The 22,771-nt window shown below is 45.2% G+C and overlaps 1 protein-coding gene across 2 annotated transcripts; it reads right to left on the minus strand.

The window, feature by feature from the left end:
* Positions 1-8,005: 8,005 nt before the first annotated feature.
* On the minus strand, positions 8,006-10,627 carry LOC147899075 (pyruvate kinase, cytosolic isozyme-like). Of its 2 annotated transcripts, none has more exons than XR_015541459.1 (2): positions 10,138-10,627; positions 8,006-8,261 (listed from the first exon to the last, which is right to left on the minus strand). XR_015541459.1 is itself a non-coding variant. In XM_087378654.1 (2 exons), exons 1-2 carry the CDS (start codon positions 10,056-10,058, stop codon positions 8,118-8,120), a joined length of 168 nt encoding a protein of 55 aa, XP_087234780.1. In that variant the 5' UTR covers positions 10,059-10,627; the 3' UTR covers positions 8,006-8,117. The 2 variants fall into 2 exon arrangements, 1 of the variants encoding a protein (XP_087234780.1); XM_087378654.1 differs by having other exon boundaries at positions 10,035-10,627.
* Positions 10,628-22,771: the final 12,144 nt, after the last annotated feature.

Consider the following 22,771-nt stretch of genomic DNA (forward strand, 5'->3'; position numbering starts at 1 on the left):
AAGGCCCTACTTCATCTTTCACATGTCCATGCATGTAATTCAGGTGATGTGACACATCATGAGGGCTTGATGACACATCATCACCACCCATGCCACATCATGATGCATGCATGGATAGCATGGACCAACATCCTATTGTCCGAATGTGAGTAGAGCATACCCATGAAACCTATACATGGGACGAAAGCCTAGTAATAGTGCACTCTAAGAAACTCCAATCTACTTTGTATGCCTTCTAAAATTCGAGAAGTAGAATAGCAATGTCCTATTGGCTTGCCCTTGCCTAGTGTGCAACCTCCTAAAAGAGACAATGTTGTCAAAGACTCAACAATGGACTAGTCAAAACTTGTTTGATTATCTTGAATGACCTCGAAAAACAAGGGTCCAAGGCACAATCCCAAAGTCTTAGCCAAGACCTTATAGATAGTCCCAAGAAGAAGTATAATGGGTCTCAAAATTCCCGAGAACTATCTTATTGCCCCCTTTCACGTACTCATACAAAAAGGGCTCTCTTAAAGATCCAAGCTAAAGTGAAAGCAGTCAAAATGTGAGGTCCAATCATCTCCCACATGGTCTTGAAAAGGAGTGGAGACATAGGATCTATAGTATAGGCACATGTGCTCCCTGAAATGATGGATAGTCTAAACATAAGATGGAAGTAAGGTAGTGGCACTAGCATAAACGTGGATATCCCCGTTCACTCTCGAGCCAAAGGCCACACTTTCTCATTTGTAAGACAACACCCCCAAGCCCAAAGGCATTCAATTGCGAATTGCAATTGATATGAGTGGATCTATGAACCAAAAAGGTTATGCACAATAGATGTCTTTGGCATTGAACATTGTTTGCCACAATCGATCTCGTCGAGGGTCCCTCAAACCCTTGAGATGGGAGTGCGAGATATGGCACTTCTTAGTGGATACTATGGGCCCTAGATACTCCTCTGCCTCACATGGATACCGTGAAGAGAATTCCAATCCGAAGAGGCCTTTTTTTATGGCTCACTACATGGTTGACTGAATTGGTGACTATAAGTGATGCTTGGTGTTTGTATAATAAAACCATTGGAAAATTGGAAAATGTTTTGATATAAATTAATCTACCCGAGGGAAAAGCAAAAACATATTTGGGAGAGGCTTGAGTGTGAAGAAGGATTTACCCTTAAAGAAACCGGGTGCATGCGTTCGTTCCATGGCGGCTTGATTGGATTGTCCTTTGCATGCTTTCCAGGGGCTTGATTGGATTCTTCTCTTGAGCTTTCGTTCCATGGAGGCTTGATTGGGCTGTCGTCCTACTCCATTGCAGCAGCAGCTTTCTTGCTACGTTTTAGTCTTGTCAGCTTTCTTGCATCATTACGATGAAGCTCGGGTGGTACGCCGCCGACGACGACGACGACGACGACGACGAGGAACAGGATCAACAGCAGCAGCAGCATCATCATCGACAGCAGGAGCAGCATCACCAGCAACACTACCAGCAGGAGCATCATCAGCGGCAGCAGCAGCTCGGGTGGTATGCCGACGACGACGAGGAGGAACACGATCAGCACACGCAGCAGCACCAGCACCAGCACCAGCACCAGGAGCATCATCAGCATCATCAGCTGATGCCCTCCGGCATCACCATCCTGTGGCCTAACTTCGACGCTATGGAGCTTTTGGGGTCGGGAGCCTTCGGGGAGGTGCACCGTATCCGACACAGACACACCGGGGAGGAGTTCGCCTGCAAGTTCCTGCCCAGCCACCCCGACCATCTTCCCTCCGTCATGGCAGAGCTCCGCATCATGCACCACCTCTCTGCTCCTCCTCAGCACGACGCCCCCATCGTCCGCCTGCGCGGCCTCCTCACCCATCACCCCTCCCGCCTCGGCCTCGTCATGGATCTTTGCCGCGGTGGCACTCTCTTGCACTTCCTGCAGCATCAGCCCGCTGGCCGCCTCTCGGAGTCTCAGGCTGCGCTAGTGCTCCACCGCCTGCTGGCCGCACTCTCCCATTGCCACAGTCGCCTGGTCGTGCACAGAGACATCAAGTCACAGAACGTCCTTTTGCTCCACCCCTCCGACCTCTCTTCCGTGCGCCTCGCAGACTTTGGTGTGTCTGCCCTCCTTCATCACCCATCCCAGAAGTTGTCCCAGCGCGTCGGCACGGCTGGCTACGTAGCTCCCGAGGTGGTGGCCCGGGATTATTCTTCAAGAGCTGACATTTGGAGCCTCGGGATACTCTTATACGAGATGCTGAGCGGCACCCTGCCTTTCCCTTGTGCCTTGCCCTCCTCCGACGACGACGATCCTTGGGATGCGTTGGACGTGGGTGACCGGGATGTGCCCTTGGATCGCCCACCTTGGCACCGCATCTCCACGGCCGCGAAGCAGCTTCTCCGTGCCATGCTCTCCAAAGACCCACTACGCAGGCCATCGCTTCACTGCCTTTCCCAGCATCCCTGGATGCTCAGGCACCACCCCTCCAATATCACGGCCTTAAAGCCTTGCAGTAGCATGGCTGCAATGCAGTTTGACGGCAGGAGGGTGTGGAAAATAGGGTGTTTTTGAAAATAGGGTGGTGTATTTTATGCCAAGAAAACAAAAAAATAAAAATAAGTAAACAAACAAAAAAAGGGCCTGCGAAAAGTAAAATGCCAAACTATGATGATAAAAGCCCACAGGAGGCAGTTTTGGGGGGAAAGCTTAGTTGTTGGGCTTCTCCCCTAAAATAGTACCGCGGTAATGAGGCATCCTCTCCTTAAGGTAATCTCACAAGGGTGACTACCTCATGGTATCCCTCATTTTTATCCGCCATTTAGACCATGGGCTTGGATTGCCCATCAACCTCATTTGTGAGGTTGTAATAATAAGCATGGCAAATATGAAAAATCTTATAACTTATCGATGATCTGTATACGACCATGTAAAGTACAAAAGAAGACTCTATCCAAAGAAATATCAAACACTACAGTCAATCTTTGTCCTTATTGGAAAAACCAGCATTGTAGTTTTTCTGCAACCTTTGGGTACAGAGGCCTCTCTTCATCCAGGGGTAACTTGGTAGTCATAATAATGATGACAAGGCAAAAGATACAGCTACACATTATCTTCTTCCCAAGGGAATCACCACTGACATCCAGATCTTCATATCAGAAGAAAAAGGAACCGATCAAGTAGTATGGGATTTGACACTTTAAAGCCAGAAATCAGGAATTGTGAGCAATCATTAGCCCAGTTAAAATGGAAGAACACTCAAAAGGCAAGCAGATCTACCTCAATGGTCACACCATGTATCTTCCTCAGCCTGCAGGACTAAGTACTCTTTCCTCACGTTCAGCTAGACGTCTTCGTGCCTACCTGCCTGCCTTCCCTCCCTCAAGGCTTCGGTGATCTTTCCTGCTCGGAGGAGGCCGCCATGATCGATGGGGGGTATGGATCCCAGTTAAAGGGGCACGCCAGAGCAGCTTGCCTTACCCAGCATACGCAACCAACGCCAAAAAGCTGCCAATCTCAATAATAAAATGCAGCACCGTCTGCTCGCTTAGCTTCTTTTGTTGGGGGCATTTGCTGGGAGAGGGATGCATGCTTTGGTGCATGCTCATAATGTGCTCCACTTCTCGTGATCCATGCCTACCGTCATTGTGGCTGGCTGCACCTTTGGCAGGAATGTTTGCTGAAGAATGGGAGGGGGAGAACAGCAGCACAGGGCTGGCGAGACGAAAAGCACAAGAACCCCTCTCACTGCAGTTGAAGACGACTACTCAATGGCAGACCATCTGGCTTCAAGACAGCTCTATCTGGAAAACCTAACCTTGTGACATCTCAGAGACTGACAATATCTAAAGCAAAAATGGTGGGATCTGCTCCAGGTTTGTTTGGGGATGGGATCAAAATACATTGTGATTTGAAAATGCTGGCATCATTAATTTTGGTTGATAGATCCCTACCAATAGCCGGTTGCATGTGGTCTCAAAGAGCACTTCAAACTCTTTTGTAGTGTGTTTCCAAGACTTTTGCACTTTCATCTTTGGCCATTGATTTTTTTTTCCTCCCTTTATCCTTCATCTTTCTTTCACCACTACTTTCGCAACTACCATGGCTTTATCACCTTCTCCACACCCCCACCCCCTTTCTTCCTCAGAGTGGAAAGAGAGGCCACTGGATTTTGGAAGATGACACTCAAGATGTAGGATCCTCATGTCATTGAGTAGCTAGGGTTGATCAAGAAGATGCTTAAATGCAATGATCTATGCACATTCACCAACCTTCCATGGTGTGGAGATCATTGAAGCCCTACTCGAGTTATATGGCGCAGATGTACACAGCCTCACCATCAACAATAGAGAGGTTTGTCTTGATAAATGGTTGTATCTAAAATATTTTAAATTCCTCCTATACTAATAGATAGTTCCAAGTCTATGCCAGTATTAAGCAGTGCACACTGTGATAGGTCCTTTGAGGTGAATAAATTTTCTCAGTCACAGGGATATTTGATTTGCAAGGCTATTTTTCATGATATGCAACCCTACTTCAATTTTTTTCCCTGCTTACAGATTGCTCAATAGGGCAAAACACTGAGATAGCAATTCCGGTGACCCAACCACTAACACAGAGAGCACTATAGGCAAAGAGGCGAGCACTAAGGAAAAATAGAAATAGCATTATAGTGCTATCAAGTAGGAGAACTAGCAGGCTACTATGGGTAATGCCACAGAGCAAAGAAAAGAGAATCAGAAAGCCACAAAGTACTAAGGGAAAGCAGATGCAACCCTCGACAACACCTCCAATCCAGAGGGCAAAGCCATTGTAGAAGACCTGCCCATGCCGAGTATTCATTCTTCCAACACCAAGGCAATAACAACTACATTTTGCCTTGAGCCAACAACTGTTCCACAAGGTTTCAATTTTTAGGGCACAGAGTTAAATGATCAGCACCTTTTAGAAAGTTTTACATGCCGATGCCACCAGCTATAGGGACTACCACAAGGCCGAAAGTCAAGCCACGTAAAGAGTTCCAAGTCTATGCCCAACCCTCCACAAGAAGTCCCTTTTCTCACAGCTCCTAGGCATGTGATTCTAGGTAAGGGTATCAACCCCTTGTTCCATTAAAAAAAACCCATGACTTGAGATGTCATTTCGGGCAATTGGTGGCAGTTGTGGGAGTATGGCTTAGAAGCCATTTGGATAGCACAACATATTATATCACACTGGGTTCCATCCTAGGTACTGGTCCATGAAAGGCAAGAGCACCAGGTGATTAGGGGCACCCAAGGACTTAACAATCATCTATTTGAGCTCATGTAAGACCACCAACAATCAGTTGAGCTAGAAATTTTAAAGATGGCACATGCTAACCTACATGCCAAGCACACAAGATTAGGTCCTCATTATCACGAAGCTATGGGTCTACTTTGCATCTCGTAGAACACAATGGACTCACAATACTGGATTATGCTCCATGGACCCTGGAAAATCAATGCTTATCCTCTAAATCCTAGCGAAGTACCCTTTGATATGAGTGGATCTATGAACCAAAAAGGTTATGCACAATAGATGTCTTTGGCCTTGAACATTGTTTGCCACAATCGATCTCATCGATCCCTGAAACCCTTGATGGGAGTGCGAGATATGGCACTTCTTAGTGGATACTATGGAGCCTAGATACTCCTCTGCCTCACATGGATACCGTAAAGAGAATTTCAATCCGAAGAAGCCTTTTTTTTAAATTTACTTTATGGCTCACTACATGGTTGACTGAATTGGTTACTATTATCCACCTTGTTTGATCATTGGCTGCAGAGCTTTGGGAGTGATGCTTGGTGTTAACCATTGGAAAATTACTAGAGGTTAAAGGAAAAACATATTTAGGAGAGGCTTGAGTGTGAGGAAGGAATTACCCTTAAAGAAAGACCATAGCCTTAAAGAAAAAAGAATTTAACGTGTTTGCCAAACATTCGAGGCATTCGGGATTGGATTGTCCTTTGCATGGACCTTCCATTCTTCTCTTCAGCTTTAGTTCCATTGCGGCTTGATCGGGCTGTCCTCCTACTCCATTGCAGCAGCACCTTTCTTGCTACATTTCAGTCTTCTCAGCTTTCTTGCTTCATTCCAATGAAGCTTGGGTGGTATGCCGACGACGAGGAACAAGATCAGCAGCAGCAGGAGCAACATCACCAGCAGCACTACCAGCACCAGGAACAGCAGCAGCAGCAGCAGCTGCTGATGCCCTCCGGCATCACCATCCTGTGGCCTAACTTCTACGCTATGGAGCTGTTGGGGTTGGAAGCCTTCGGGGAGGTGCACCGTATCCGACATAAACACACCGGGGAGGAGTTCGCCTGCAAGTTCCTGCCCAGCCACGCCGACCATCTTCCTTCCATCGTGGCAGAGCTCGGCATCATGCACCACCTCTCTCCTCCTCAGCACGACGTCCCCATCATCCGCCTACGCGGCCTCCTCACCCATCACCCCTCCCGCCTCGGCCTCGTCATGGATCTTTGCACCGGTGGCACTCTCCTGCACTTCCGAACTGGAGAATTTTATCATCAATGCGACGATGAACCAAAACAATCCAACGCTCTCTAATTTTTGCATATTCTAGCATTTGCATAAAGCATATAGAAACATAGGCAAGAGTAGAGTAGCGCATATTGAAGCATAGGCAATTGCAGAAGTATAGGTATAGGCATGCATAGAAGCACAAGTATAAGCCATATACTAGCATTCGCCATGGTTCTCTAAGTGCCAATTTTATCTCTATCATCAACTAAATCAACTTATGGAGTATCTACCAATGCTACCTATTAAATTTTATTAAGTGATCCTACTGCACTCTACTCAACAACATGATAAATACTTAATTGCACTAGTGCTCCACCACCTGCTGTCCACACTCCCCCATTGCCATAGTTGCCTAGTCGTGCACACAGACATCAAGCCTCAGAACGTCCTTTTGCTCCACCTGTCCGACCTCTTTTCCGTGCGCCTTGCAGACCTTGGTGTGTCTGCCCTCCTTCATCACCCCTCCCAAAGGTTGTGCTGTCCTGCATCCAAAACACTTTCCCTCTCTTCGGAAGGTCTCGATCTGTTCTGAGGAAAATTTTGACTTTCCTTTATAAGGCTTTCGTTCCTCCCTCGGCTTCAGCCGCTCAAAGCCCATTTGACTTTGTGCAGATATCACATCTTCTTGATTGTATCTCCATTCTTGCTTTTTAATGATGCCCATAGTATGAATGCATCATATCTCAAAGTTTAGCCTTGACATCAATACTCACTTAGGCGTGAATACTAGGTTGTACACCAGCCCTTGCTTCCGAAGCTGAGTCTTTTCAGAAACATCTTTGAAGGCGGTAATCTGAAGATAAGCTGACCAAAAAAGTTGGTGGCAGTCTACCAAAGATGTGCATGCAATTTCAAGGTGTGTTGCTAAACATAGAAGCCCGCACATACAAATTACCTCAAATTGAGAATCTTCCAAAGTTTTGAACACTTGTAAAGAGCCATTCATCCCATAAGTTACTCACCCACTAAGTCTCCAATACGTATTTGCATTAGAAAAGGGCCACGAAACCTTGATAGGAATCACTTACAAAATCAAATGCCACAGAAATGTCGATTCAACAGCCCAACCACAAAGGAAAAAAATCTGTAAGACCTTTATGCAAAACACTACGTTCCCAACTGCATTTCCCTTCTATTTTTGGCATATGATCAAACCGTCTTAGACACTTAAACTTCCAAGAACGGGTTCACATATGACACAAGTTATGGCCATTTAAGAAAAGAATAATAATTTCTGCTATGGACAGAGAACACACTGCACAGACATGATTCCAGGACCAGACAGCATGAAGGCTTCCATAAAAGTCTACGAGCAATTAGGTAATAACCCCAAAAACTAAAATCAACACATTCAAACCTAAATAAAACATATGACGTAAACAATCATATTAAAAAGGGCTAAAAAGGGCAAACGTAGGAAAGATTTGTACCTTTGACATGAGATATATACTCTTTGCATTCTCTCACCCAATACTGCTGTATTCTCACATCTGACCTTTACAGTCCCGGCATCAGTGTCACATGACAAAACAGAAAGAGAAATTGAGCCAACAAAATAGTACTTCCTGGCCTCACGTCATGTGCTAACTTCTTGTAGCTCATAGTTTATCATTTTGGAGTTGCCCTTCCAGCTGTAATCAGTGGAGATAGTTAACTCTTGACCCTCAATTAGTTGCACAGGCTTACCATTCTCCAAAAATCCAGTCTGAATTTCAGGACCCTGCAATCAAGAGCCCATAGCACAATACCGGGAGTCAAAAAATAGCTTATGAACAAAATGATGGCATCTTGAACTTCATGAAACCAAGAGCTCAACTTTGCTAGATTAACTCCTGCGGCATCCACAGCACAGCATAAACATACTTTCTCCATTTACAAAAACATTCACAAAGATACTACAGAAATCAACACTTGCCCTAGAAGGACTGAAAGAAATCACTGTCTTCATATTACAGATAGGTCAATGAAACTAAGCCTCGCTATCTTCCAGTAATACCATGGACCAGAATTGCTAAATTGTTTCATGGGAACATCCAAGAGTATGGCCTTGCCATCAGAGTTTTCCTGTAATGTTACAAGATCCGCAATGAATGCTGCTAACACACAAAAAATCCTCTCATTTTAAGACTGTGGTTTGAAGACGATCTACTTAGTTCAAGACAGCACATATAAAATCTTTGCGTCACAAAGAGGAGAATTACTTTCCAATGTAGGGCATATGTCACACTAACTTGTGCCTGGCTTCAGGCAGAGTTTTTACTGTAAATAGATCTTTGGAGTGATACAGTGGTCAAACATGTCACACAATGTCAACCATGTCAATGCATCCTTATAAACTTCCAGCACGTTTGTTGCAGCCATTGCCCTATCCAAGAGTGCTCTGTTAGCCTTAGGCCTCACCATCAAAGACAAAAGGGCAAAAATCTCAAACAAGTATCCTTATATGGTGTAGACATGTGGCAGCCAAGTATTCATGCATAATACAAGGCTCATGAGCAGAGAGCCTAGCCTGCCTGTTGTTCAGAAGAGGCCTGAGCTGTCCAGTGGAACTACCAACTTGTGTGGAGCTGCTGACCTGCTGTGTGGTGGTGAATTTCTTCTTCAGTTTCTTCATATGTAAGTAGTCCTGTTAGTAGAGTCATTCCCATGTTTTAAGGTGTAGTGCTCAGCTCTTTTATGAGCTTGTAAACGTACAATAAGATTGGTAAATCTCAGCGCCATCTTAACGATGAGTTCTTCGTAACCTTTTTAACATTACAATGGCAATTTATATCACTTGTCTTCCCAAAATAGCTTCAACTAGATTAGGTTACTCCACTATATATGAGCTCAAATATTCACATGATAACTTTTGTAGAGAGAATTAGGAGGCTCTAGTCATGCTGATCCATTATCAGCCACAAATGCCAAGTGTCCAATGGACAAGCACCACCTACATGGCAACAAAATGCTTCAAATCCAAAGCGATGTAAAGTCAAAAGGACACGGGAGATTCAAATAAAAGTAAAGCCTGAACAAGCCTCTCACTACGGCTGCAAATTGAATCATGGCCTCATAAAGTCTACGCTGGCAGTTCTCTAGTCCTTAGCCAACTAAACCTTCATTTGTTCAGAGCTTCAACAAAATCAAGTTCATGACCCTTGACAACGAGAAAATGACCACCCGTTTTTGTCAACGCTGATAAAGGCTTTATGCATTGAAGACCAGACGGCATTTCATGCGCTCAATTTAGCCGCTTTAATAACTTACAACGAGCTAGAAATTAAAATGCATCCTTAAGCGATCCCAACACGTTAGAACTTGGGTGAATCTCCTTGCTTCAAACTCAAGCACGTGGACAAACTCCATGGCTGTCGATTGAAGTCTCTCGCTGCATTTCTTCGGGGTTTTCAATTCCGTTCTCCGACATTTCGTTTACACCATTACTGCACACATCTAGACAAGGACCGACAGTTTGTGCTATCACTACGCTGCTGGCGCTCATCGATATTACCTTCCATGGACGAGACCGTACCATTTTGCACTTCCGAAATCCCAGGAACTTCGCAAGCAGGCTTTAAGATCTGGAGACAGAGGGTGGCCACAGATTACGGAACCTCGGCTAGTCCTTCACATCAGCATAAGCAGCAGCCGGAATCTTTTCCCGCCAGACCCTCTCTACACTTGCTGTGCTGTTGCTGTAAACTCTGTGGATAGGCGGGTGGCCACAGACTACGGAACCTCGGCTAGTCCTTCACCTCAGCATACGCGGCAGCCGGAGTCTTTTCCCGCCAGACCCGCTCTACACTTGCTGTGCTGTTGCTGTAAAGTCTGTGGGAAGGCGAAGAGCTCCATCAAATGGGAAATATCGCGATTCTCCTCCCGTTGCTCACGGTGACGAGAGGAGCTGTCCGGGACATTCCAAAAGGAAAAAGAGACGGAATGTGGAGTGAAAGATGGGGCAAGACGATGCAAGAGCGAGCAGAGAAGGAAGGGGGGCAATGCAAGGTTGGGAGGGTGGCGATGGAGCTATGGCGACGGAGTAGCTGGAGTCTGGACTATTACCATGGTCTTCAATGCTCATCATGATCAACACTTCTCATCATTATCAACACTTCACATATTATCATTATTAGGGTCTATTTTATGTGTTTGTAGGGCACTCTCGTGTGGATGAAAATTTCCACGGCTCGAAGTAGAGCCTAATGAAGAATTTGGGATTTCATACGTTGTTACTGCTAGACTAAGTGCACAAAAATACAGAAGTCCTACAAATATACTTGTTTGTGATCCAATTGTGCTCAGGTCTAGACATGCCAAATTTCCAATTAACATGTTGAGGTATGGTGTGTATATCGCCCATCATTATGCTTACATGGTCAAAGTCATACAAGAGGCAAAGCCCATGTGCTTGAGAATGCAATAGGCCAAAAACATTGGGATGAATCCATGGATAAAGAGACGGCTGGCTTGATACAAATCGATCAGAGGCCTTGGTTTCTTGTCCTTGAAAAAATGAGGCAATCGGATGCAAATGAGTCTATAAGGTGAAGCACGATGCTAATGGATCAGTGAACATGTACAAGGCAAGATTTATTACCAAGGGCTATGTATTAGACTTATTGGATAGACTTTGAGGAAACATTCGTCCCAATTGCTAGAATGGCAACTATGAGAGCATTCTTGCTATGGTTGTAGCTAAGGATTGACTTGTACATCAGATGGATGTAAAAAGCCCCTTCTTCTATGGTGATTTGCAAAGAAGAGGCTTATATGATGCATCCCCCAAGGTATAAGGGTGATGCACATTCTGATTTGGTTTGAAGGTTGTATGCAAGGCTTGAAGCAAGAACTGAGAACATGCTTACACAAGATCTAGCACAATATCTTACCATAGTTGGATTTTCAATATTCAATGCATTTTTTTCACTTTACGTGAAAAGGATAAAAAGTGGGATTATGCTTATAGTCATCTATGTTGATGACTTGATTATCATAGGTTTATTGTCATAAGTTATAGTGATTCATACATTTGGCATGTGAAGAGGGGAATTTTGAAATAAAGGATTTTGGGTGAGCTACATTATTTCCTCGCCATTGACGTGATTCGAGCCCCACAAGGGATATGACGATTATAGAGGCAGTTTGGATTGGATATGTTGTCAAAATATGGGATAATAGGCTAGTTTAGCCTAGGCTGTTGTTATCTCTGTGCCAACATGGACTTAGGTAGAACAGAATGTGTGTGTAGAGTAGCAATAGCAAAGCCTCTGCTTCTACTTGCATAAGGCTAGAAATAATCCCTCTTAGAAATCCAACTTGCATGTTCTACATGCAAGTTCTACATACGATTCCTAGATGCAACTTCTACATGCAACTCCTACATGCGAGTTCTACATGCAACTCCTACATGCCACTCCTACATGCGAGTTCTACATGCAACTCCTACATGCAACTCCTACATGCGAGTTCTACATGCAACTCCTACATGCCACTCCTACATGCGAGTTCTACATGCAACTCCTACATGCCACTCCTACATGCGAGTTCTACATGCAACTCCTACATGCAACTTCTATATGCAAGTTCTACATGTAGAGAGAGAATGTCTTACAATTCCTACATGCAGAGAGAGAAGCTCTTCAACTTGTATAAATACCCCATAATGGAATGAAGCCCACACTCTTTGGAGCATTGTGTTGAGTTCTACTTTGGTATTCCAAGCAATTGTCTCAAGTGTCCATGCTTCCTTGCACTCCACATCCAAAAGCATGTCCTAACCTTGCAACTCCTCCCCCCCTCTCCTCCAACCTTGCAACCCATCCTCTCCCTCTCCTCCTCCCTTCTCCTCCTCCCTCTCCCTCTCCTCCTCCCTCCTCTTCCTCCTCCCTCCGCTCTCTTCTTTCCCCCATGCTCTTACACCTTCTTCCTCTCCTACTTCTATGCTCCCCCAAAACCCTTAGTTCCTCAACCCTTAACCTCCATGATCTACAACAGAGACAAGTTCTCCACTATTTACTCTACACTAAACCTTGGAACCTCTTCTAAACTCTGGAACCTCCTTCTAAACTCTGAAACCTCTCTCTAAACCTTGGAACCTCCTTCTGAACCTTGGACCTCCTTCTAAACCTTGGAACTTCTTCTAACCCTGGAACCTCTTCTAAACCCTGGAACCTCCTCCTAACCCTTAAACTTCTCCTAAACCCTGCAACCCCCAATGAAGACGAAAGCCTTCATTACCTCAATCATGATGATACACGTTCCTTTTACACATGCATGCACTAAGTTTGCTTACCACACTTAAGCCTATGTCTCTCACCAAAACATGACTCGAGGTCCTAAGCTACATGTATACTACAAATGACAACCCCTATATATCTGTAGGTGACAAAAAGCCTTGGAACCCTGCATACTGAGAATACCCTGCTCTTCTTGTGGAAGCCGTGGGAAAGAGCCAACATTTGGCACCGCTGCCGGGGAGACTAGCGTCTCAAGTAACGAGTAAACATACACAGGTATGTGTAAAAAATTCGAACTTTCATAAACATATCACTCGAGCTAGGAGAGCTAAAATTTTTCCAACTCAAGTAAAAAGTTAGAAATTCCTAGCTGAAACTCTTCATTATCGGTTTAGGAAAATGCATGTTTTTTGGAAAACCAGTACCTTAAGGAATAAATCAAACCATGTGATAGTTGTCAAAGTGTAGAGCTTGAAATTCTGAACATTTCTCCTTTTTATGGAAGCACATTTTGACACAGCCACCAAAAGTTATCGGCAATCGATGATTAAAGGTTCTAAATACCATAACCCAAAAGAAAAATTAAAACCACCTTCCTAGTCAAACTTGGACAAACTCAATACATGTGTTTGACTAAATCCAGAGCTTCCCTTCCTTCCCTATAAAAGAGCACCCATCCCTCTCATACTTTTTCTTTCACATCTTGCCTCCATCCTCTTCCCCATTCCGAGCCCTACGCAAGACACTCCTCCCTCTTCATCGACCACCACCCTACTCCCATCCTCACATGGTAAGTTACTTCGAGCCCATCTTGCAACGATGACCTAGCCATCCACCCACCGTCCATTGGTCCTCAACAATCTCGTTACATCGAGAAAGACTTGGAGAGCGTTCAAGTGACCATCTCTTCCTCCCTTCGGATTCCGTCAAAGTTTTTTGCTTTCCGTCAAGTTTTTTCTTTTTTCTTTTTTCCCCTCCCCCTCCTCCATCTCCCCCTCCATATTCACCACCCCTTTTCCCCCCTCCCTCCCTCCATTCCCTGCCCACCCCCCCTTCCATCTCCTCGACCCCCCTCTACCACCACCCCCTTTCTCATCTTCCCCTCCACCCCCCTCCATCTCCTCCACCAACCCCCCCTTCTCCATCTCCCCCTCCACCACCACCCCCTCCCCCTCCTCCATCTCCGCCTCCACCCTCCCCTCTATCTTCACCACCCCTTTTCCCCCCTCCCTCCCTCCATTCCCCCCCCACCCCCCCTTCCATCCCCTCCACCACCACCCCCTTTCTTCATCTTCCCCTCCACCCCCCTTCCATCTCCTCCACCACCACCCCCTTTCTTCATCTTCCTCTCCACCCTCCTCTATTTCCCCCTCCACCACCACCCCCTCCCTCCCCCCATTCCCCCCCTTCCCCCCCCCACCCCCCCTTCTATCCCCTCTCCCTCCACCACTAAACTCTCTCTCTCTCTCTCTCTCTCTCTCTCTCTCTCTCTCTCTCTACTCCCACCCTCGCCAGCCGCTCTAACACAAACAAACCCACAAAACTAACCTACCAAGCAAGGGCCTTAAGGCCCTTGTTGCTAAGGCACGGCACACGTAGCGGTGCTTGTCGGAACAGCGACGCCCACATGTAGTGCTAGTCCAAGGCGACGCAGCACCCGCTCCGCCAGTGGCAGCGCCCGCTCGTCCTCAGCCCCACCTCGCCACCCGCCTCACCACCTCCCCGCCCGCCCGAAGATCGTCGCCCGCCCCTCACCACCTCCCTGCATGCCCCTCGCCTTACCTCTCGCGCCCAACCTCGCTTCCTCCACCCTCCCCTCCGTTAGAAACCCCCCCTCCCTCTGTCAGTCGCCCTCCCCGCCGTCGCAAAATCACCCCCCCCACCGCCGCTATGCGATAAAATCCCACCCCCCCCTCACATACTTCCGTCGAACCCCCCCCCCCCCCCCCCCAAATTATTATTATAAATAATTTTAAAAAAATTAACTAAACCTAAACCTAAATCTAGGTTAGGTTAGTCTAATTTAGCTAGGTTTAACCTAGGTTAGTTACTAATAGCTAGGTTAGTTTAACTAACCTTCAATTAGTAACTAACTGTAGTTAGTGAAACTAGTTAGATTAATCTCCCTGTTATAGTAACTGGGAGGATATAGACTAGTTAATCTAACTAGATTTAACTTGGTTCAAACCCCTCAGTTGGACTTAAAGTCCATTCACACCACCCTTAAGACCCCCCCAAAAAAGTAAAATTTACCCCTACTTTAGCCCCTCGTAACTCATCTGTTTGGGACCCAAACTGGACCCTGTTCGCACCAAGATTTCACACACAAAGACACCATGCTACGGGGTATTTTTCCATCCCATTGCACACCATTTCGGCATCCCTAGCACTGGCACATTTGCGCCCCGTGCGAGCCTCGCTTCGCACAAATTCGCTCGTATCTTCACGCCGTGACTCCGATTGACGATCCGTCTATATCGACACATTTCCCTACACACGTAGGACAATCTTAGGCACATTATTAACACGACAGTCCCTACACAAACTAACACCACTCTAACCCTTCCAACAAAACTACATCCACACCCGCACTTGCGACAGAGATACCCTTTGTAAATCTCACCCAATCTGCATGCAGTTATGTTCCGGCCAATGCCTCTAACTCCAATGCTCGCCAAATAAGCATACAACTCCGCTGCAACCACTGCCCCCGATAATCCTCTACCCCGACTCCCCCCCGAGATTCAATCACTCCCTTTAACTTCATGCGATAACATGGTTGGACGCCATCACGACAATGATGGGGATATTGACCTTGATGCATAGGCTGACAATTTCTTTAATCGAAGAAATAATAACACTCAAGGTAGGTGCCCCTTGGGAAAACTGGAACTTCTCAAATATAATGGTAGGGGAGATCCAGCCTGATTCCTCCAACATTGATGCTGCACGCCGAGCAGGTGGAGATCAATCCCATGAAACCAAGGTGGCTTGGTTTCCCATGGCCTTAACTAATGAAGCATCTGAATGGTACCTCGACCTTCTAGTGGAAGAGCGTGCCACATGGGACCTACTTCAAATAGAATTTAAATGGTGCTTTCAAACAGAGAGGCTACAAGATGATCCTGCTCTCCAATTAAGCAAGATCGAACAAGGCCGGCGAGAAGATATACGCACGTACCTGGGCAAGATGAAAAGATTAATTGCCAAATGTGACCCACGCCCAGATGCAAAGTACCTCACAGCATGGTTCATTGCAAGACTAAGAAAGAAAATCCGAAAGGATATGAAAAAGATTAGCAACTATGAAATGTTCTATGCTGCTCGTGCGGCAGCCATTGACATCGAGGATGGCATGACCGGCTCAGACAATAGCAGTGATAACGGCAGATCTAGTGCGTGAGATAAACGCTCGAAAAAGGGCAAATCAAAGTCCACTGTCGAAACATCAAATGAAGATCGCCTAGAGGCCATGACCATGAAGCTGAAAGAAGACATGATGCAGGCCATGGAACAAAAACTTCACTTGTCTCAGCCGCCAACTCAAACATATCCACGGCAAGAAAATGCCTGGTGTCCGCACTACATGGCCAATCATATAGCAAATGAGTGCATGGTCCTAAGAGCCAAGATCACTGCACAACCAAATCCACCACCAAGGTTGTGGTGCCATATCTGCATCGTCAGCGGCCATGATGAAAACAGTTGCATCTTCAACATGTGCAACAACCTGCCTTGACCTCAACAATATCAAGCGGCACCCATGCTAGTATACAGGCAACTGGCACTTGCACAAGCGCCCCCAGCTCCAAGGCTAAATCTTGTTCCCGTTCGGACACAAGTCCCACAACTACTTAGGAATTTGAATCCACGACCATATCCAAGAGCATCAAATCCAGCTCCTCAGGCAATTCCAATACATCAATTACAAGCTGAGGAAGTAGACTCGTCATTTGAGTATGAAATAGAGTACCCAGTGTACTATGTAGAAGGTGCAAAGGGTCTAATAACAGTTTATCAAATCAAGTACGTCCCAACACATATCAAGCACTAACCAAGTGCTACGGTTGTGGAGAAAATCACCGGATCGTAGAGTGCCCTCATCGTGGTAGCCCTGCTACTTTCCAACCACTCTGCAGAGATTGTGGCATAGGGCATGCCTGTATGGATTGTCCCATGAGAAATAAGGTCTCACAACAAACAAAGGTTAAGCCTGACGTCCCAATCGGCATCATTGGGGTGGACCATCAAAGTCCGGGTCCGGCAAGTGTAATATCACAACCTGTAAATGTAATTACACGCCAATAGAAAGATGCCACCAAGGACCCTAACATTCCAATCCAACCAAAGTGAGTTCTTAAAAAGAAAGCACAAGTGCCTCCACCTCCGCCAAGCAATGAGCAACCAAGCTCATCCACATCAACTCCCAAGCCTCAAATAAAAGAAGCTCCATACCCAAATATAGAGGTGGAGAAGGCTCGCTTTCAGGCACTTCAACAATGGGTACAAAAGGAACAAGCTCAATTTGAGACTGAGAAACAAGCTCAAGACCCAATCCATGACTTGGCCCCACAAAGTATTGATACTGTACTCGAGCCTTTGTTCCAACAATAGACTCCACAACATAATGTACTGCCATGTCAACTTGAAGGAGCTGCACTCTCTAGCATCCTGAGTTGCCCTATGTCAATTCCCATCGGAATCCTCCTACGGAATTGTCCTAACCTCTGGGAGAGTTTCAAAGGATGGATTGAACTCGCAAATCCCTCTCCACCTATGAACGACATCGAAGATATCCATGTGCGGATGGGTGAGAGAGATGACATACGCAACATTACTGTGCCTTTGATCCACAAGGCATATAATGAAGTCCAAGCCATAGTGGATGGTGGAGCAAGTGTAAATGTCCTATCAAAGGAGCTCTACGAAGAATGGGGCCTCCCACCAATGCAAAAGGCTAATTTCAACATACGTCTTGCCGATGATTCACGGGCTAAACCCTTGGGAATAGTAAATGGCATGTCCACAAAGATCGTAGGAGTCCGCTTTTCCCTTCAATTCACAATCTTGGATCTCCCCAAAAAATCCTATCAAATCTTACTGGGATGTCCTTGGTTATGGGAAACATAAGTCCTCCATGACTAGGGAACTGATAGACTGACAATCCAGAATCGCGACATCGCAGTTAGGGTGAATGTGGGGACAAGAGCTATAAAACCAATTGTGCCTAGAGCGTTGGATGACACATCTTCAACGACAATCTCGCAAATCAGCTCCTTGCAACAGCATGCCATAGCAAGCGATTCACAAAGAAATGTCAATTACTGGATACAAACATTGGCAACCATCGACAACTGCCATTCATTAGACCCCATCTTCTCGCAGATTGATGCTAAGGTGCTACAGGTAGATCCTCCACTCACGCATGAAGAACCAATCGATCTAGAGATGCCATTCTATATGGCTGACCTCGAGTGGAATAGTGAACTTAAAGAAGGTACCCATACCAATGATGACTCAGATTTTCCTTGGGACCTTGAAACTGAGGCTAAGAATGCTGAAATTGAAGATCAAATCTTTGATAATGATAGCCATTCTGCATGCCCTAATGGTAGTCAAGCTCCCAAAAGTTGAAGCTCCAAAGTTGAATAACAACAAAAGATCCCGCAAGAAAGCTAAAGGAGGAAATTGCAGAAAAACCAAGGCCTAACACTTCAATGAATTCAAACGAGTCCAAAGCCAACTCCCTCAAAATTAGAACCACCGCCTCTTGAATGGTCCCCTGAGGAACTGGAAGGAGTATGCGCAGCAAATGAACTCTTACTTGGAAACACCTTACCAGTGGAAAAGCTACCCCACAATTCCCAATGTAAGAAGTTTCGGAAATATAAGCCACATGTGCGGATCAAGAAACTTCAGAAAAAGAAAGCCAAAAAGAGCCTAACAAATTGGTAAATGAAACTATGCCACCTAGCACACATAGCACATGTTAGGCTAGTTCAACACCATTAGAGGCCGATCTTCGAGAAGTGCCAGAATACTTCAAGAATTACACGTGGCAGTGCACCAATAGCAATGCCAAGACCACTAAGAGAATCTGAAGTTCAAGAAACTAATAGCATTGGAGAAACTCCAATCTATGAGGGACCGGCAAAAACATGCATAATAAACCTCGCCCTTGAAGGGGAGGAAGAAAAACTAGTTTTCATTGGGAAACAGCTTCGACAAGAATATGAAACCAAACTCAAAGCCCTCCTAATGGAATACCATGACTGCCTAGCATGGTCATACAAGGAGATGAAAGGAATTTCACCAGACATGGCAGTACACACGATATCTATAAGGGAAGGTGCTCACCCTAAGGTATGTGGACCTTATTGCACAAATCCTAAGTATGGCACCATGATTTATGATGAACGGGAAAAACTCCAAGATGCCGGATTCATCTACGAGATAGAGCACACTGATTGGGTTTCACCCATCGTCATTGTGCCTAATCGCAACAAGAAGCTCAGAATATGCATAAACTTAAAAAATGTGAATGCTGCCACAATTAGGGATCACTATCCCCTACCCTTAACAGAAATAGTGTTGGAAAAAGTGGCAGGCTCCAAAATATATAGCTTCTTGGATGGCTTTAGTGGCTATAACCAAGTTCAAATTGCTCCTAAAGACCAATCAAAAATAGCATTTGCTACGGAATGGGGTATTTTTTCATATAGTCATGCCATTCGGCCTTTGTAATGCCCCAGCCACATTCTAGCGAGTCATGTTCACAGCTTTCAAGTCATTTTTGAATAAGTTTTCCAGATGTTCTTTGATGATTTATGCATCCATTCAAACAAAAAAGACCACTTTAAATTTCTTGAAGTAGTACTAATCAAAATGCAAGGAGTATGGCATCTCCCTAAATCCAACAAAATGCCAGTTCATGGTCACCCATGGAGTTGTTTTGGGACACATCGTCTCTCAACATGGGATTGCAAAACTGACATGGACAAAATCAAAATCATCATGGAATTGCCTCATCCTACAAATTCCAAAGGTGTACAGGTCTTTATGGGACATGCCGGCTATTATAGAAGATTTATATTGCGGTATGCCATGATAGCTAGACCACTTTACAAATTATTAGTGGAATTCTTATGGACCAAGAGTGTGACCAAGCCTTTGAGCTTTTAAAGTGGCGCCTAATCATAGCACCCATCCTTATATCTCCCAATTGGGATATTGATTTTCATGTTCATACTGATGGATCCAAGTATGCAATTGGGAGTATTCTTTGTCAACCTAGTGAACATAAGAAAGACTACCCATTCTACTTCACATGTCGATAACTCCGTGATGCAAAGATCAACTATACCACCACAGAAAGAGAAGCCCTAGGAATGGTGTATAGTGTGTACAACATGAAGAATAACCAGATGGCTCCTCTTGCTTCAAGAGTTCAACTTCAAAATAGTGGTCCGCAAAGGTGCCCAACACTACATTGCCGATCACATGTCTCGTGTCAAGTTGGGAGAAGAAACCACTTGAGTAGAAGACGACTTACCATATGCCACACTATTTCAAATAGATGTTGTTCCAAAGTGATGTGGAGATATCATTGGGTACTTAATGACAGGAAGACCACCCCCTGAAATGAAAGCAGTAGATGCCAGAAAACTATTTCTAAAGGTTGCAACTCATTGCAGGACAACTGTACAAGATGGGCAAGGACCAGATATTAAGAAGATGTGTAATGCCTCATGAGATCATGCCAATCCTGAGTGAAGTTCATGAAGGCATTGCAGGAGGACACTTCCAAGGGGAAGCGACAGCAAGAAAAGTTCTCCTCGTAGGCTACTAGTGGCCAACACTTTGGGTAGATGCCTATGAATATGTAAAAGGCTATGATGTATGCCAACGAACTATTAAAGCACAACACAAAGACTTCAATCCCCTAACAATAGTTGTTGCACAAAAACCATTTGAAAAATGGAGGATTGACTATGTGGGTCCCATCCATCTAGCAGCAAAAGGAACACATGCACTCTACATCATTGTGGCCACTGATTACTTTACAAAATGGGCTGAAGCTAAAGCAATCAGAAAGGCAGATGCCAGAAGCACAGCAAGATTCTTATATGAATATGTGATCACCCAATTCGGATGCCCCATTGAAATTGTGTCGGATAGAGGCACACATTTTGTGAATGAGGCAATCCAAGAACTCTTGTCTGGCTTTATGGTAATCCATAGAAAAAGCACACCCTACTACCCCCAGGGGAATGGACAAGCCGAAACCACCAATAGAATAATATGCATTATCCTCACCAAGGTAGTAGAACCATAGCATTTTGATTGGGCAGAGAAACTGAATGCAGTCTTATGGGCATACAGAACCACACTCAAGGTCAGTATAGGGAACACACCTTTTCAATTGGTGTACGGCCTTGAAGCTGTGGTCCCACTAGAATTTGTAATACCAAGCCTACGCATAGTAGTACAGGAACGCATGGGAGACCATGAATCCTTGAAAGAAAGACTCTATCAATTAGAAAAGCATACAGAGACAAGACTAGTCACCTACCATGCCATGACAATAGAAAAACACAGAAGAAAGGCATGGTTTGACAGAAATCTTAAAGCTAAAGACATCAAGGAAGGTGACTTGGTACTATATACAATGCCAAAGTACACAAGGGGAAACTGAAGTATCTAGGTCAAGGACCCTACCGAGTACGAAAGATGAATCTTATCGGAGCTGTGCTGTTAGAAACATTGGATGGAATCTAATTCAACACAACAATAAACGGGAGCCGATTGAAGAACTACTACTTCAACATGCAAGCGACCCCTGACAAAAATGAAGATTTGGGAAACTAAGTCTTCCTTAGGATTAGATTATATCACGAGCACTCACTAGCATATGCACATTTTTGCACATACAGTTTGCACTAGATTGTTACACGCACACTCACTGGCATATGCACGTTTTTGCACATTTAGGAAGACCTAATCAATTTTGTATTAGGGATGATTGAGTCTTAGTTTGCCTATTAAATCCCACAAATAAGCATATAGTTAGACACATCACGTGCATTCACACGATTTTGCATAGGCACATAATAGATTGCATCAATAATAGTATCACACACTTTCATTCCAAACTCTCAAAGCATGCAATGAATTCACAAGCAGGACAAGAAGCTATGCCAAAACTCAAGATGAATTGGCAAAAGAGTCTGTAGCCTCAGCAACGAGACCCTCGCCAAACATCACAACCATTTCGTATATGCAAAAATATTATACTTGCATACAAACTTATCTTCGTTGAAGGTTGCAGGGTTAGGAGGAGTTTAAGGGTTAGGAGGAGGTTCTAGGGTTTGGAAGAGGTTCCACACTTAGAAGGAGTTCCAAGATTTAGAAGGAGGTCCAAGGTTTAGAAGGAGGTTCCAAGGTTTAGAGAGAGGTTCCAGAGTTTAGAAGGAGGTTCCAGAGTTTAGAAGAGGTTCCAAGGTTTAGTGTAGAGTACATGGTGGAGAACTTGTCTCCCTTGTAGATTATGGAGGTTAAGGGTTGAGGAACTAAGGGTTTTGGGGGAGCATAGGAGTAGGAGAGGAAGAAGGTGTAAGAGCATGGGGGAAAGAAGAGAGAGGAGGGAGGATGAGGAGGAGGATGAGGGAGGAGGTGAAGGGAGGAGGGAGGAGGAGGAGGAAGAGGGAGGAGGAGGAGGAGGAGGAAGGAGGAGAGGGAGAGGGAGGAGGAGAAGGGAGGAGGAGAGGGAGAGGATGGGTTGCAAGGTTGGAGGAGAGGGGAGGAGGAGTTGCAAGGTTAGGACATGCTTTTGGACGTGGAATGCAAGGAAGCATGGAGACTTGAGACAATTGCTTGGAATACCAAAGTAGAACTCAACACAATGCCCCAAAGAGTGTGGGCTTCATTCCATTATGGGGTATTTATACAAGTTGGAGAGCTTCTCTCTCTGCATGTAGGAATTGTAAGACATTCTCTCTCTACCACTACTACA

This window comes from Dipteris shenzhenensis, chromosome 8 (genome assembly GCF_047967505.1).
Source record: "Dipteris shenzhenensis isolate YYH24624 ecotype China chromosome 8, Dip_SZ_1.0, whole genome shotgun sequence".
Taxonomy (NCBI): Eukaryota; Viridiplantae; Streptophyta; class Polypodiopsida; order Gleicheniales; family Dipteridaceae; genus Dipteris; species Dipteris shenzhenensis.

Bases quoted from the DNA above. Each gene is read 5' to 3' on its own strand.
- LOC147899075 (XM_087378654.1), bottom strand. From the start codon at position 10,058: ATGGTACGGTCTCGTCCATGGAAG. The intron at 8,262-10,034 runs GTAATATCGATG...TCTTGATTGCAG, and splicing joins TACGGTCTCGTCCATGGAAG to GGTCCTGAAATTCAGACTGG.